At 39.1% G+C, this 17,204-nt stretch overlaps 1 protein-coding gene across 1 annotated transcript in view; it reads left to right on the top strand.

The window, feature by feature from the left end:
* The first annotated feature begins 7,424 nt into the window (after window positions 1-7,424).
* Window positions 7,425-17,204, top strand: part of LOC146169923 (glycoprotein hormone alpha-2-like) — a 31,083-nt gene continuing 21,303 nt past the window's right edge. Inside the window, exons 1-2 of the mRNA XM_083389120.1 lie at window positions 7,425-7,554; window positions 9,128-9,306. Of these exons, the coding sequence (XP_083245246.1) occupies window positions 7,470-7,554; window positions 9,128-9,306 (264 nt within the window). The 5' untranslated portion in view covers window positions 7,425-7,469. The remainder of the gene's footprint in view (window positions 7,555-9,127; window positions 9,307-17,204) is intronic.

The following is a 17,204-nucleotide window of genomic DNA, read 5'->3' on the forward strand; positions in this document are numbered from 1 at the left end:
TCTCTTCCTAAAGTCCTTAACCTATTTATAAAATGGTCTACCTATTTCTCCAAATTCCAAGGTTTAATCCGAAATAAAATCACATATTCTAAAAACCTCATATTGTCGCTTTTGAACCACAATTTATTTAGGGGATTATTTTTTCCTAAATGCATTAATTGCTTAAAACCTTACTTTCATCCACAAAATTCCACTTTTGTTCCTTACGACGCTAATTTACACCTTACACACAATACTTTCCCGTGCGGTTTGGCCAACCTGCCTAATCTGACCTTAAAGGCCTGAAAATCAATTGACCTCCAAAGCGATGGCGAATCAGCAAAAAATCCAAAACCAAAAAGAAAACAACCCGATCTCAGGAGATGGTCTGCGTTCCTCCGTGCAAGATCCCCTCGGAATTGATCACGATCGGTTTGAGGGGGGAGGGGGGTCGCAAATCTCGCGTTTATCGCGCTTATTGTGACGTCAAAGTGGAGGCTTGTTTTGCTAAGAGATCGCGGCGCGAAATTAGCGCGCGACGTTGACACTTTAAACGGGCAATCGCGTGCCTGGCGACTCGGCGGTCGAGGAACGGCGTCGCGAGCTGTTGGGGAGATGTTGACGCGATGCAATACACCTTTCCTTGTCCTTTTGTCCGCCTGTTGCTGCTGAAAAATCTGGCTTTGGTGGCAATTCACTGCTGTAGTGTGGGAATTTCGAGGGTCTATTTTTTTCGTCAGGGGGGGGGGGCATTTTTTTATTTTTTTTAAATGGCAAAATATAGCTTTTTTGGGGGCAGATAGCTTTCGTATTTCGCCCGGCTCGTTTATCTACAGTAAATACATTGCGAAAACGGATTGGACGTGGCCCTGTCTATGGGTAAACGTTATAAATGACTTTTCCTGTTTTGGTCATGGGTACAAATGTTCGTATCTGCGGAAAAATTTTGAAAATGTTTATTGAATAAACTCCTCTGGCAATTCGAGTCAATATATCCCAATTTCCTTGTAAATCCATAACCGCTTTTGTAAATGACCTACTGACAGCTTGAGGCCTTATCCGTACTTTTTTGTGGTTTCTATTGATTTTCGGTTGTCAAATTGACTATGTCTATTAATTTGGCATCGACAAAGAGGCTTTTAAAAAACAATACAGTCTGTATACACTTAGTTCGTAACAGATCGCAAAAAGCGGGGACCAACACAGATTGAAAATAAAGAAGATGTTAAAAGTTCGACAAGCCAACTTGAAAACTTTCTCCTTTCATAATAATATTTATAAATTCGCAACAGCAAGAAAGCATAACAGTAGGGCACTGTTTTCCCAATTGGGATCGCCCCAAAGTTACTGAGAACGGCCCTGGTATAAAACTGAACGTGCCGGAAAACGTTGTTAACTTGCCTTTGCAGTGACAGTTTCCGTTCCACGCCTTTCGATTCGATTGCTGATTGGTCAATCAAGGCTTTAGATGCGAGCCGCCTTCCGCGTAAGGACTTTCGCAAAAAAACGCCTTTCGTCTTGACAAGTGTCACATAAGCTGTCAATCTAAAGCGGGCGTGAAATCGTCCAGGGATTGGGGGCCTGATCGCCATTTAATTGTGCCAAGCGTGCGCGGCATGCCTGTAAGTGACGCAGACCAGTACATGTCAACCATGCGCGTCACATCTGGAACAAGATGTTGGACTTAGATCTGACGCCCCCTGACAAACATCTGGCTTATTATTCGCACGAACGCACCCGAATTTGGCCGGGGCTGATGATGTTTTATTGCTTTGGAGTCCTACTCGGAACCCCTGGTGGTAAATAAATTTTTGAGGTTGGTCTTATCTTGTGAGAATTGACCGCGCCGTATTTTTGCGTTGTCACACGCGCCGGACACGACACGCCATTTATGGTCACGACATGATGCATTAGGTTGGTCGGTGTGGTCGACACGACTTGTCGGTGTCATTTTTCGAATACTTACAACATAGAAAATGACTGGCAACAAAAGTTTCCATTGTTAGATTCATCTAAAAAAATGATTTACCTTAGCTGGTTGAAGTTCTTAATTATTATTTTTTTTAACTTTATACAACAACTAAGAATATTGCAGTTACGCAGTAAATGACACCATACGTAACTTTTACCTTAAGTTACTTAGATCTTACCAAACTTTTTTAATTTTTTTTTAGAATTTTTGATTTCTAGAAATTATAAATCAAAAATAAACACCAAAAAAAATAAAATAAAACAACTCTTATCAAAAATAAATAAACAACTTAAACAACCAGTTACCTTTACTGATATTAATAAAAAAGTCGCACAACTACTTGTTTAAAGTTGTTTGTTTTTAATTAGAAATTGACGAATTAACTATTGTGTTAAATTTTATATACATAAAAAGGTCGTTCAGAAAAAAAGTGCCTGCAAGTTTGACAATATCCCCGGAGTTTATGATGGTTTGTTTTTGTTAGCAAGATTCCCTGAAAAGGTTACATTCTAAACGCGTTAGCAAACAACTAAATCGCCTGCGATACCAATCGTCACACTGTCGAGCGAATTTGCCAGATAATTCTTGGCAAATAGAGCCAAAGTCACTTTATAGTCTGTAAGAAGAATAGCTGCTGTACTGTTAAAAAATATGCTTGTGGTCGTCTTTCTGGGTTTAATTGAAAATGTTGAATTGAATTTACCAGAAAATTCTCGGCAAAAGGATCCCTATCAGACTAAAAGCGTGGCACAAAATGTACGATTTGAGACAAGGGACGTGTATATGATTTCGAGACAAGGGGCGTATATAAGATTAAGCAACGACCGTTTTTGCCTCAATATTCATGTCAACTTTACTTGGCACGCGAGAACAAGTTTTTTCTATCGAAAGAGCATTTCACTTTTCGTTGAAGGTACCGCGTGTGACGTAATAGTTCGAATCGAGTCACATTTCTCTCCTTGTCTCGACGTCACACGCACCAAGAACGTAAACGTTGACGTCGTTTCATTGAGCGTCGGGCAAATTAGACTACAAATCGCTTTCGGCCCTATGTAAATTTAGTGCCGGTAATCCTTCCTATTTGCGATAACGCTGACAGGTTGTCGGGCAAGATGGTTTATGAAACTGGTTGAACTGGTGTTTTCGCCCCCAAACTGGATTCCAGATTAAAGTTATATTATCTGCAACATTAAGATGATTAAGGGTGGATGACACCTCATTTAAAGGGAGAAAGTTACAAACGGAAGAAAGGGGTTTTCTTAAAACGTCTGGCCACATTTTGTCTCGTATTGAACCTGTACAGAAGTATTTCCGTGACTGATACTCAAGATGATTCTGCATCCTTTCGGACTTTTCTCTAATTCCTAGCATGACCACTGATCAGTAACCACCTAACAATTGTAGGAAAAGGGGCGAGGCCCAGAATAGAAGGAATTGACGACCAACCAAGACATCTTAGGACACTTAGAACCTTTGGAGGACATCTAACTCATTGAGGTTTCTATAAGATTTTAGTACAATGATAAGAAGGAAAAAAATAGATTCATCTGCATTTCTAAAACGGCGAAATCTTCTTCTGTATAGCTTGCATGATTTGGTCGACGTCTGTGATTATAAAATGAAAATATTGGGACGATTTAAAAACACGTTTGGGTTATTAGAGATGCCTAGAGTTGTGGTTTGAGGCTTCTCAAATATTGGCAAAACCCCGCCACGCCGTTACCTTGACGTGTATAAGCCTGTAGGTGCTCTGCCACCCAACCGCTAATTATAATTCGTCGCATGTCGAAGCTAAAAGCCATGGTGCTTCTTTGCGAAATCTATCCTTGTCTGGGCAATGCTAATTAACCCCAAATTTTTATGACATACATATGTATAATCTTTTTATCAGGCTTCACGGCAGTGACTATCCTGAGAATGATGAAACTTGGGTTGCTTTCAAGGCGATTTATCTTGTTCCCGAGAAAACATAGTATATACATAGTCGTAATAAACATAGTACACACAGAGATGCATATATAACCTTGATCTTGAAATATGGCGTACTTATTGGTTCATTAATTTTATTTTTGATAAAGTGATAAAAAATTGTTCACATACTTGTTTCCAACTTCTTCGGAGGAACCAATAAAAAAACCGAAACAATTCAGAGTCTTCTAAGCAAATTTATTTTACCCCTAAATATAAAATTTGTCAGATAGCCACAAATATACGTATATTGGAACACTATATACGGATCTGTTCATAAGTTTAATGGTGAAAATAACGGCAATTATGATGGCATGAGCATTTGCCGAAACGTTTGAACAATAAAGCATGTCACTTTTTATGTCTATTTGGGCCGTTATTTTCACCATTAAACTTATACGTATATTATATTTCAATGTACCTAAATTAGATTTATTTATTGTAATGGAGAGTGTGTTTATTGTAAATGGTGTCCGAAATATTTTCAATATATTTATTCTGCTTTGACCTTTCAGAATAACGCTGACATTCTTAGCTTTTCATCACAATTTATTTTACCACGAAGTATAGTTATAGTTTGTCAAAAGATGCAGTTATATTCTTCCATACTTCGCGTCACATGAACTGCGTATTTAATATTTTATTGAGTTCACTTTGGGGAAAAAACAATAAAAGTGGCGAAAAAAACGGAAATTTTTATATTTATCACTATCCAATGACGCAAACCTCTGACGCAACGGAGCAGATGTCCGCTATCTTTCATCAGGTAACTTTCGACCGTGACCGTCGGGAATCTAATGGCATTTTGGCCGGCTTTTTCGAAAGGATAAAAATTTAGCTCGCATCAATTTTTCATTTCTCCCAGCGCCGTCGGTCAATTAGCATAAAAAAACGCGCCGCCCCCCGGTGCCCGACGATGATAGCGCCGCGCCTGATTAATTCCGCATTAATATTTCATGCGAGTTGTGATTTTTTGCGACGATAAGGTGCTGACGGGCGAGCTTTTCGCGAGATGCTTTCGGGATCGGTGGACTTGAATCGCGGTCTCTTAAGAGCAATGATGCAAGAGACAGCGCATTAAAAGCAAGGCCCGGGTTAGGGTTTGAACGGGGGCCTTCAAGAGCGGAACGGCGCGATTATACCTGCGGCCATCGATGCCTGTTCCCTATATGCCAGAAGCTTTAAGCTGTACCTGTTTCTTTAACCTTGGATGATCCCTGTGTAAGAACCTTCATGCTGTGCCATTGATTATAACTTTATAGATACCAAAGCAAAAACTTTAAGCCAGTGTTGTAAACAAGTCATTTTGAAATAACTTAAGTCCAAGTCAAGTCTTTTTGAATAAATAACAAGTCAAGTCCCAGTCAAGTCAAAATTAGAGCAAGTCAACTTCAAGTCACGTCCTTGTCGTAAAAATGAAACGTTAAACTATTGGAATTTTTAAACTCGTACGATTATGAGCAATAACTGAACTAAAAAAATCAACATATGGCAAGCAAACTGTTTTATGTGCCAAAATTTGGATAAATAGCTCAATTTCACAAAAACACAAACATTTACAGAGAACACTTCATTTTAACCCAAGACATTTGCCTAAAAGACTTAAGTCAAGTCAAGTCATTTGTCCGAAAGACTTAAGTCAAGTCAAGTCATTTGCAAACAGGTACATAAGTGCAGGTAAGTCAAGTCATTGACTTTAATCATTACAATACTGCTATAAACTGCCGAGTGTTTTTCGGTCGATAAAAGAGTGTTTTTCGGTCGATAAACTGTTGCTTAGAAAGTTATAGGGCTGCTATAGCGATGTGTTTTGGGGGCTTAGAACTGTTTTATAATCGATAGGTTGCTAATGACCCCTTATCTGGTTTGGCTCCTCTATGGAGCCTGTCAGTTCCGGGAGCTTTTTAAAAATTGGATTAACACCTATGTGAGGTTATAGTAGCTCATATTGTGCCCTTATCTAGATGGACCCCTTAAGGCAGTATTTCTCAATATTTTTTCGAGTTGTACGAAATTCTAAAGCATAAGTTTAACAAACATTTTTTGGGCGTTTAAATTCACTTAACCTGTAGCTTTTGGTAACCAAAGTTAAGAAGTTAGCATTACTAAGTTAGAATTGAATGGACATGATCAATCTTCATTTTTTGAATACAATATATTTAAATTTTGGATAAATGTTGCTCAGAACGAATATGAATAAATGTAACCATATAATACAATTTCACTCAGCGACCCAACCAAATCAAATAGCGACCTCATGTTGGGTCGCAACCCATATCTTAACCAAAACTGCCTTTTATATGGATGATGTAATGGTTGAAACAAGTTTACACCAGATGAAAGACGTTTTATCAATTTAAATGTTGCTCGGTAAACATAACTCGATCATTTTCATTTTAACACCGAGGTGCCTTGCCAAGCCGCTTTGTTAAAAGTTAAAAAAAAAACATTAAAATAATCCTTTATATTCCTACGAAATATATTCCTTTTTTAAGCTTTTAATTCGAAACATAGGTTGGGTCCGTTTTTTTTATACGAAATGTTAAAAGATTTAAAATAATTAAATAAAACTTTAACAGTACTGTCCTTTACGGGCTTGGCTATGTGTTCTTTGAATTACTGTTCATTACGCTGAAACGTTATGTTTTCTGACATCACATTGACTACTTAGGTGTAGGTTTTGCTATTTTTTCCACGAATTACGCACCTTGCCTAATTACTAGTAGCCCTAATGCGACCGACAAAGCGTGACGTAGTCAGCCTCGGGTACCACGTGATAGGAGAAAGGCGGTCGCGCATGAGTGATCACCGAGGTATCGACATTAAGGCAGCTCGGTGCGTCTCTTTTACCGTCGGTGATTACTATCTGATCACGACATGCCGTGGTCGCCTTTGCGCCAATCCTGACTGGCCTTGGGCTGCTTTCTTAGGTTTTGCGCCGCTGCCGAGCGCCAGGTTTTGACTGGAAGCTGCTGGATGTTTCTTAGCTTGACAACAACGCGCGTTTTTTTGCAGTTTTGAAACTGTGTTTGAGGAGGAAATTAGATAGGTGTCGCGGTAAAGGGGGATTTACTAAGCTGGCGGTTTTAAGTAATTAACGTGCCTTAAAAAGGGTCGGAATTTAAAATTAGGACGGATGTGTTTTAAACTACCCGACCACAAAGCTAGCAAGCAGTCGATTTTACGAGTTCAGTATTTTCTCGCTTTCTTCTTGCCCAATGTTCTTGACCGCAAAGTAGACGCTGACTTAGCGAGAATGCCAATTACGCCAATTGTTGTGTTAACTTGAGACCTGCGGCGCTGTACGGTATTTTTTCGTAAACAAATAAGAGCAACAGGCATTGAGAGTGTGGCCTCGCCAGCTACTGTTTTAAGTTGCAGTTATTTCGCTCGGATTAGACCTAAAACAGCAAAATGTTTCAACCAGGCAGCTTCGATTCTTTACTTATCGGTCGCCATTTTGTTTCAGGCCAACTCTGTATAGTCTGTTTTTGAATCCGAAACTGCAAACCATTAAAACGTAGGTAAACGCTGGAAAACTGCCAAGACGATGAAGGTATTCCTCTTAATTTCTCTCGCCCTGTTCTCGTCTGTTGTTTCTGGCAAAAGAGAAGTCGGTCAATGCGGCCTTCAAGGTAATTACTGTAGTGTACAAATAAACACACAGGCATAAACAAATATAACAATAATTACCAAATATATAAGCGAAGCTAGAGCAACCCTCAGGTACTTATTATGGCTCACTCGCGTGATTTTGGGCACGTTACCAAAGCCGTATAAATCGTTCCCACATTAGTTACACCTATAGTGTAATCATTATTTACCTAATGTGCATAGGTCACTGTATAAAAAGGCGTACTTTAAAAAGCAGTCCCAGCAAGATGTAAGCAAAGAGCATCAATTGGTCAATGTAAAGTCGCTTTAATAGTAAAACTATCATTACGCTTAAATAAAACAAGCGATTAAGGATTTTTGTTTCTAAATTGTCGAACTATTTTTTGAAATGCCTTGGCAATAATTGGGTCAGATTGTGACGTCACAAAAAAGCAAACCATGTGCTTATGACGAACTCCAGCTTAAATGTAAAAAAAAAACGTTTTTTGTTTGTTTTATTGCTCGTGTTATTTAGGCGAGCCTATACATTACATAACACTTGTTGCATAAAGTAATGTTCGTTGTGGTTAAAGCAAGCTGTAATTTTGCCACATGATCTTTTATGTGTTCTGTGAAAATTTTTTTCATCGTACCGGTTGGAAAATTACTTTAGATTTGCAGTCACTTTTTTCAAATAATTTTGTCTGGTTTCGCAAAAAAAAAAAAAATAGAAAACGTTTGTTTACAAAATAGGAAGGCTGTTAATAAATAGAAAATGGTAAATGTGATTTCGTTAGTGTTTTACACCCATTTGAACAAAAGTGCTGTTTTCGGTTCAAAAAATATGAAACTTAAATAAAGTAAAAACCCATTTAACGGAAAGGCGCCAAAAGTCTGGTTTTCAATTAATGGTGTAAAAATTAATTTCAATTTTCAATAATAAATTATGATTTTAGTTAAACCTTTGTCCCCCAAGGGGTCCACGGAGCCTAGTTTAAGAACCTTTTTTTTTGGTATATATATATATATATATATATATATATATATATATATATATATATATATGTTTTCGCCTTTAGTTGCAATTATATTGCCCTGAAGAAGATTACCGAATATTAGGTGGTCAAAGCGTTGTCACTTTAATAATTTTTTGCCCGAAGAACAATTGCACAATAGAAACAATGCCTGGCAGCAACAGCATATTCGTTTTTAAACTAAGTTGCAATAAAGCACCAATTTTTACCACAGGTTTCAGTCGTCGTGTGGTCTATATTGACACCCTAAAACTAGTCCACGTACCCCAAAGGCGTTCACAGACCCCATTTTAAGAACCCCTGGTTTAACAAGATAAGTTTTCCTAAAAGTTCCAACACATATTTCGGTAGTTGGAGTATTATGCAATAACTAAATACAGCGCCAGCATTATTCACACGTACAAAGCCCCGATTTTATAACCACAAGTTTCAGTCGTCGAGTGGTCTTTATTTTAAGTTTAAGAAACCCCTGTTTTAACAAGATAAGTTTTCCTATTAAAGTTCCATCACATATTTCGGTAGTTGGAGTATTATGCAGCATTTTTACACACGAAATTACAAGCGCCAATTTTTACCACAGGTTTCAGTCGTCGAGTGGAGATCGAAGGATGCGAAGTCGTCGAAATCGAGATCAACGCTTGCCGAGGCTGCTGCGAGTCTAGATCATTCCCATCGGACCGTGACACGGTGGGAAAGTCGGGCAAGAAGCACAACATCACTGCAAGGTCATCGTGCTGCGTCATGGTCAAAAGCGAACCGGTAATAATATTTTTTTTAAAGGCGAAAGATTTATACGTTGTGAAATAAGACCACAGTTGAACCGGTAACAATACTGTACTAAACGCAGCCCTGTCATTGGTCGAGCTCCGTACCTTGCCGGCTTGCCATTGGTCGATTTGAATGTGACGTATTTTCGATATCTTATCCCTTGTATAGCGAACTGGTTTTGATCAGTTAAAATTACACGATTGTGGATTGAAGTTTAAGTTAACTCTTCATGTGTAATAGCGATATTATTTCTGTTGACAACTTAAAGCAAACTCGCTGAACATTGGTTACCCAAAGTTGTTATGTTACGCAAAACTCAAAAAAATGTCACTGGTCAATACTTGAGGGGATAAAACATAATGTGTACCGTTTTTATTGGGATTTTGTCCTACAAGTAAAACTAATGCAAAACAATTGACACGAAGGTGTGTATACTGCAGCGCAAACCAAAGCTAAAAAGGTAAACAAAATTTGTTTATACAGCAAAGTAAACCTGAAAAAAAAAAACTGCCGAAAAATCACTTTGACATGCGGAAGGTTTAAAGCGAAAGTGTTATACACGCATTGCAAGGTTCGTTGCCACTGCCGCTTGCATATAGGGTTCATTTACGCGGTCGGACATTAAATATTAATTCGCGACGACTTATGAGCGCGGCCTGCGTGTCTAATCGTGGCCTATGAGGTTTTTTTTCGAGGTCGTTAACAACGAGAAACGCTGCTAGCCCCTTTTCCGCACCGAGTGTGTTATTTTTTTGACGTCTGCTCATCTTAATATCTCACCGCCTGTCGCTTGGGGCGATAGAGAGCGCGCCCTCTTTGTGAGTTACGTTGCTTCGAAAATTGCAGTTGGTTGGTTACGGCGGTGCTAAGTGGTATTATGGCTGATGTTTTTTTACACTTTTTGATTGCAGTTATGTTATATGTTTCTGTAACTCTTAGAACAAACTTGGCGGCCAATAGTCGCCATTATTTTTTCATTTCAATCTAGATTCTAGATTCTAGAGGACAATTTTTAGGAACATCTTACCATTTAAGATATTTTTTTGATCTCAAAGGAAAAACTATTTATTAAATAATTTCAAAGCTACACAATAAGTAGGACCGAGGTGAAAGCCTGTCCTATCACAAAACCCTTGAAAGCTCCCAAAATAATCACCACCTTGATATATTCAGCCACATATATTGACTCATATTTGCGCTCAACTGGTCGTCTATTCTAATGGTATAAGTAAATCGGAATGTTACGCTACTTATGTGAATGTCAAGTGGTTTCGTATGGCTGTCTCTCTGCCCCAACCAACTCCACCACCCATATATCGAAGTTAATATTTAAACTAAGAAACGAACCATGGTTAAAATACTATAGCTGATTGTTCAAAAATATCATCGCGCAACAGTGTTCAATTAGACGTATATACAGAATGAACATCAAAGCCCATGTAAAAGTATAGGTAGCATTTTGTGACGTTTATAAGTTGACATATTTATTTTATACGCCTAAGCGTAACTTCTAGCCATTATGCTTCAAAGTGATCAATTAGATTTATTTAACTACGACAGTTTTGTTAAACAAGCCGTTTTCCAAAATACACAGTACATAGAGGGTGTTCTTTGACAAGGATCTCAAAGCAAAACACAACAGTTTTAAACAAACTTTACTAAAAAGCATCTTGCATTTAACTCCTTCGCTCGAGTTGCCGTTTGTTACGTTTGACTTGAAATGATAAAGAAGTGTGCGGAACCTTTAAGACTTTATTTATACAGTCGCGCTTTCGTGTATACGCAAACAAAGATATAGGGACGTTATTTATTCTTTTGAGGTCTCAGATCAATCTACACTAAAAGCAAAAACATTGAGGCTTCCGGCATTGGCTCGTGGTTCGACCAACGAATCGAAAGAATACAATATCGCGGCAATTAAATCTCAAAATGCCTGCAGAGATATGGGCAAGAAAACAAAATCAATCTCCGACATCCGGAAAAGGTTTCGAGCGGCGATATTTGGCGAGCGCTAATCCTTTTTGCGTTGCACGGCATTTTGTTGACTTGTTAGTTGCGCAACGCTCTTATCGGTTCGATCGACATCAGATTTTGCTACGTCACGAGCATCATCTTTAAACTTTCAATGTTGCTTTAAGGATCTGACGTAGCGATAGCGGGCCGGTTATGTAACGTGGGCCGGAGTCGGTGGTTTGCGACAAAAAACGTTGATTGACGATGCTTGTTTGCAGACTTGTTGTCGTTTTTTAATCGTTGGAATCGTCCAGATCTTATCGCGATGCATTACAAGTGATGCGACCGCGGATCTAAATGCTTGATTGCATAACGAGATAGCCACCACCTGCTTCGAATCTTTTTTTTCTTTTCCATAAGTCGTAAGAACAGCGGTTCTCAACTTGTGATGATACCCGTTTTACGCCAATTCTTGATGTTTTCGGTCTAACTATCGTCGCTGGCCGGATTACGCACTCAAGTTTAGGCGCGAACGCCAACGCTAAGCTCAACATTTCGCACTAAAGACCGACTATATCAAACCACGCCACAAACAATACTGCCTGGTTCTTTGGATTTAGCAGTTGCAAAAGCAAAATAATTTCCATTTGACATAAAAGCAAAAGCGTAAAACAAATAGTGTTCATAAGTGAAAACGCAAAAGTTGAAAGGCAACAGCAAGGAATGAAGTGAGGGATACGAGGATAATTCAAACATAGCAAAACAAAGCGAACTAAGGCAAATTAATCGATTTAAATTGCGTAACACTCGTGCCACTATATGTAGTATACACAAAGCTTTTTCAGGTGGTTCGTGAGAAGTCTTTGGGTCAAAATAAAAAAGTGTATTATTATCGCAGCTATATACCGAAAGTTATGTTCTCACTTAGGCACCTCAAATTGATTTATAATATAAATTCCACGACTATAGTGCTTAGAGCGAGGTCTGTGTAATTTATTTTTTGGCTTTAACCAGTGAATTCGTGTAATGTTTCTATTTTAATGGTAGGCGGTAGAAATACCACTGTAAGGTACGCGACCATAAAAGATTGAGGACCACTGAAGTATAGGTGCATTACGTTTTTTTTGCTAAAACTAATTGTTTGCTAAATGGTGTGTCACGGCATTTGCCTTGGAAAGTGCGACAGACGACGTCCACAAAATGACATTTTCATTTGTAGTAAGGAATAAAAATGACTACCAAAATATGCTGGCAAATGTATTTTTACTGTGTTGCTCTACTTCCCTATATGAATCTGGATTTTACCACCAAAAAAGTTGCATTACGGCCCCTAAATCGTTATATTTCCAACCTTAAAATATTATAAGACGCAGAACCAATTCAAACTATATCGTTGTTCAAAACGTTAAAATGAATAGCGTTTCAAAGTGATAATTTGTACGTAAATGCTTTTTTGGTCTCATTTGACCTTGGGAAAAATACAACTAAAATCTCCCCTTCCAAACAAGGAGATTTTTCCGTCGGTTTAAATCTGCCCGCCGTTCCACGCCACAAAATCACCGGCGCTTAACAAGCCGCAAACAGTTATGCCGGCAGAGTTGCGTAACTTTTGACGCACGGTTGCGTAACAATTAATTAAAATGTTTACGTAACGTTTATGCATGGTCGCGTAAGACTTGAGGTTGATTTTACGTAACGTTATGTATAGTTACGTAACGATTAAGTCAACACGAGACATTAATTACCTGTTGGAACTTACATAATTAGATGCTTGGATTTTTTTCTCCGTGTTTTAACACAGAGCGCACATTTTTTCATTGATACACGACAAGGTTCATCAAACTTCGGAGAATTTTGTTGTACCCTTGGAAGCAATTGACTTTGTGGTTTAGTGGATTAGTTTTGTAGAATCCGAAAGACATTTTTTAAAGATTATTTTGTTGTAAATTTGCATTGGCTTAATAGTGAAAAACACTTTTAAATTTCTCAATTTGTTTAAACATAGGAAGACACATTAAACTTTGTAATAAAAGAAAAAAAAACATTTTTGGGGATTTTTTCAACGTTTTGCAAATGTTATTCATTTATTGAACAGTGAACCAATAAGATATTTGTGGCTTTCTCGTGCATCCAATTTTACATAGTGGCTTACGAAATAAACCAGTTCCATATTTAACAGGCTAACAGGCCCTTTGCTAACATTTCAAATGAGTATTCGACGAAAAAACGAGCAGCCATTACAAGAAACGGCCTGGCAAGGAATTTAGCAGGTCAAATATGTATTAAAATTCATATTCAAAATGATCATCAATATCGTCGTTTGTGATTGGCCACGGGACGTGTGTTAGTTCTACGTTGTGTTGGCGTGTTAAGGAATCTAGAAACTTTGCTAATCCATAAGCTCTTGTTGTGCAAACTCTAGCTAATCGCACGTCAGGTTTTGCTGGACTAGTTTGCACGACTGCACGTGCAAAGTGCGCCTTTTTGTAGACAAGCTGGTTGTTGCTCTCCCGAGTGTTACCTTGACATATAGACGAGATGCAACACGAAATAATTGACAAGGGTGAAAATAAAAAAGCGAAATACCTCTGATTTGTTAAATTTAAACCATGGCTACAAAGTGTTGAAATTAAATTCTCAATCCTAACCCTTTCCTATAAAAAGTTGAAGGTGTAACCGCAAAAAATCCTACTTTGTGTCAAGATATTCCAACAAACTATATAAATGCGTTTATGAAAAACACCTTTTTGGTAAAAGTAAACGCAACTGATTGTTTTTATTAAAAAGCTCCAAAATTAGCGTCTTGTTGTGTTCGTAAAGTCACGAAAAACAACAACAACAACAACAACAACAACTGCTTTTGGGAAGAAAGTGATATATGCCACACGGCACGTAGGCGAACGCATATATATCGTTTGCAAACGTTCAATAAAGTTGGTTAGTTGTTTTGTACCGAGTTTTTTTGTAATTGAAGTACTTTTTCCATCACTTATAACAACTCAAAAAAACGGTAAGAAGGGTTTTGATCAAGGTTTTTGTCACTAAACATCTTTCCGAATGCTCTTCTTCGTCATCGCTCCTGGAAATCATTCGACAAGCAAATAACAACAACAATAACATTTTTTTCGGCGAAATTAAAATGCCATGTTGCTCACGTACAGGCCAGATAGCGAATGTCGATCTCACTAAAATCGATGCCACCCCCATATCCCTGATCCAGTCCCGGTGTCTGGCCTTAAGATAAAATCCGACATCAAAGTGCAATAATAAGCCTACCACCACTGACGCCGGTCACGTAAAAAGCGACGTTTTTCGGTCAAAAACAAATCACCAACGAGCTTTGACCGAAAATGGCGTCCGATTTTATCTGACTACGAGTGTCACGAATGTCGCGACTCCAGAAACTCGATAAAACCCCAAAGCAATTAAGCGTCGCCCGGCAGCGATGGCATTGTGGGCGGCATCGCGACCTAATCTCGACGCCATGCGATTATGACGTCACAGTGGAGATGCGCGATCGTCGCGCGCGCTTTCGTCTGCATTCCGCGCCAGAAGTTTGAGATGTCTGCGCGAGGGTCTGTCTGTCTGTCTGTCTTAACGTTCGTTTACCAGCGTTTTTTTGGGACGAATTCCAAAGATAGCTAAAAGTTGTGCTTGTTCTGTTTTGTGCTTAGTTAGTGCCTTTCAAAAACAAGAACAACACTGCCTTTGGATCACGTTACACTGGTATTAGTATCAGTGCTAACAAAAGCATAAAACAACATTTCATTAAATGCTTTATTTTATGTCTCTGTAATAAGAAACATTGATAATTTGTCATCATTTCGAAAAGGTAAATTTTTGGAGCGCCAGAATTTATTTTTATTACAAGTCTATGTCGTATATACCTCCTCATTTGGCGTTTTTTGGACAATTTTTAGCCAACGCTTTCCTCTTCCATTCATATAAAAATCAAAGTGCATTTAAGGTACACGTTTCTTTTTAATTTATCGTCGCTCTTTTTTGCAAAAGGTTAACTGCCATTAAAAAAGTTGTCAAGAGGAACGCAAGGAGAATTCAAATGTAGAACAAAATGTTGATTTAGTTCCGATGGAACTAACGCCTTTACACTTCTGATATTCAATCAAATTATGACAAATATATAAAGCCAAACTTTTCAGAAAAGCGACACATTCGGGTTTCTAATTTCCGAGAACCAAGGCTTGCGCGCGTTAATTTCGGAAACAGCAGGCTTCTAGCTGACTTTGATTGACATTTTTCGACTTGTTTGGGCAACAAGTCCAACTCGAAACCAACGCCCAGTCGTGGGTCGCGTCCGAAACTATGTTTCCCCGAACAACAAAGAAGCAAACAGTGGCTAAAAATCGTCGAAAAGGTCGCCTAAAGCAGCGGTACCGGTCACCACGGCTCCAAAGGCCCGCCGACCAATTCGTCGCGTGAGAGAGAGAGTTGGGCCTTTGCGAAATCTGGCGACCGGTAAATAATCGTTCGGCGGCGTTCAAGCAAATTCACCAGCAGGCGTTATAATGGCAACAGATTGAGTTAGGCGATAATCATCTCGCCAGCGCAGCGGCTACGTATTTACGTCGTGGATCGCGTGCCCTGCTGTCCGCGAAACTTTGCCCACCCGCCGGTCCCCCCTCCCCTCCCGGGTCCGATTATTCTGTTTCTGCCTCGTCATGTATCACTTGCTTTGCGCGCCCGTCTAATTGACAGGCGAAAGCGAGTGCCTGCCTGTTTTCATTGGCGTAATGTTGTTATTCTTCGAAGCGCCGCCCGGCTTATGCCAAAACAAGCACGCTTGCAGTTTTGCAATTTGACCCCTCCCCCTGTGCCTTATATAAGCGAGCCACCCATCGTTCCAATCCAAAACCCGATTGGAGTTTAAGAAAATATTGACGCTTCTTGTTCACTGTTGTCTTCGCGATTATACCTCCTTGTGATGTCACAATCGCTTGATCGCGCGCCTGTCCATCAACGAAATGAGCGCGATGGATTTTGCGCAACCCAAAGAAGCGATGGCCTTTGATTGAAGAAAGTTCGTGGAATTTTAGCTCATTAAATTTGCATTTTGCGCCTGTTTATCCAGCGTGATTCACGGGTGGCCTCAATCTGCAGCAAAATGAAACTTTGATCGCCGCATTTTTTTTTAACATTTAGAGCAAGGGTGGGGACATATGTTGGACAACTATAAGTCCACTTAGGCCGGTTAGAACGATTCAATGCTTGTGGTAATCTGGGAAAACCGAAAATCTTAATCTGTTGGAACATAAAAAAAAACTTTCTTTCGTGTTTTTTAAATCTGCGAGCATCGTTATTTAATGCGGTGGCTACATCTGAATTTGCTGAAGACCGCAACATAACAACTCAAAAGTAAAAAAATGATGTGGGGAGTTTAATTATTTCTTTGAAAAGGCTTCGATTAGGGATTAATGTTAACGTTAAAGTGTATTACGACGTACAAATTTATTAAGAATTGCTAAGCAGTTGCCCACTAGTGATCATTTTGGACAACAGCATCGCAATACGGCTGAAGAAATGGAAGCCGCCCACATTACTAAATAAGTTCCCCATCTCTCGAATATATAGATGCTGCAAAAATTCCCACCGACGATGTTTCAAATGTCACGCCCGATGCTATCGGTCGTCGCAAAAAAAACGGCCTTTGCATAATAACCGCTTCCATGCAACTGACACGTCCAAATAAGATAAAAAATTAAACGCACGATTCGCTTGCGATTTGAACGGCAGCATAAAAAAAACAGGCCTGTCGATCTGGCCTTCCGATAATGTCCCTTTCCCGCTTGCCTGCTGACAGCTTTCGGGGTGCGCGAAAGATTCCTACACGGGATTAAGTATATTCTGTTTTTTTTTATGTAGGGTTGTATTTTTATGCAGTTCAAATGCATTGCTACCAGTTACAGCCTTTACCTCTT

This window comes from Ascidiella aspersa, chromosome 1 (genome assembly GCF_963924565.1).
Source record: "Ascidiella aspersa chromosome 1, kaAscAspe10.2, whole genome shotgun sequence".
In the NCBI taxonomy this organism is placed as follows: Eukaryota; Metazoa; Chordata; class Ascidiacea; order Phlebobranchia; family Ascidiidae; genus Ascidiella; species Ascidiella aspersa.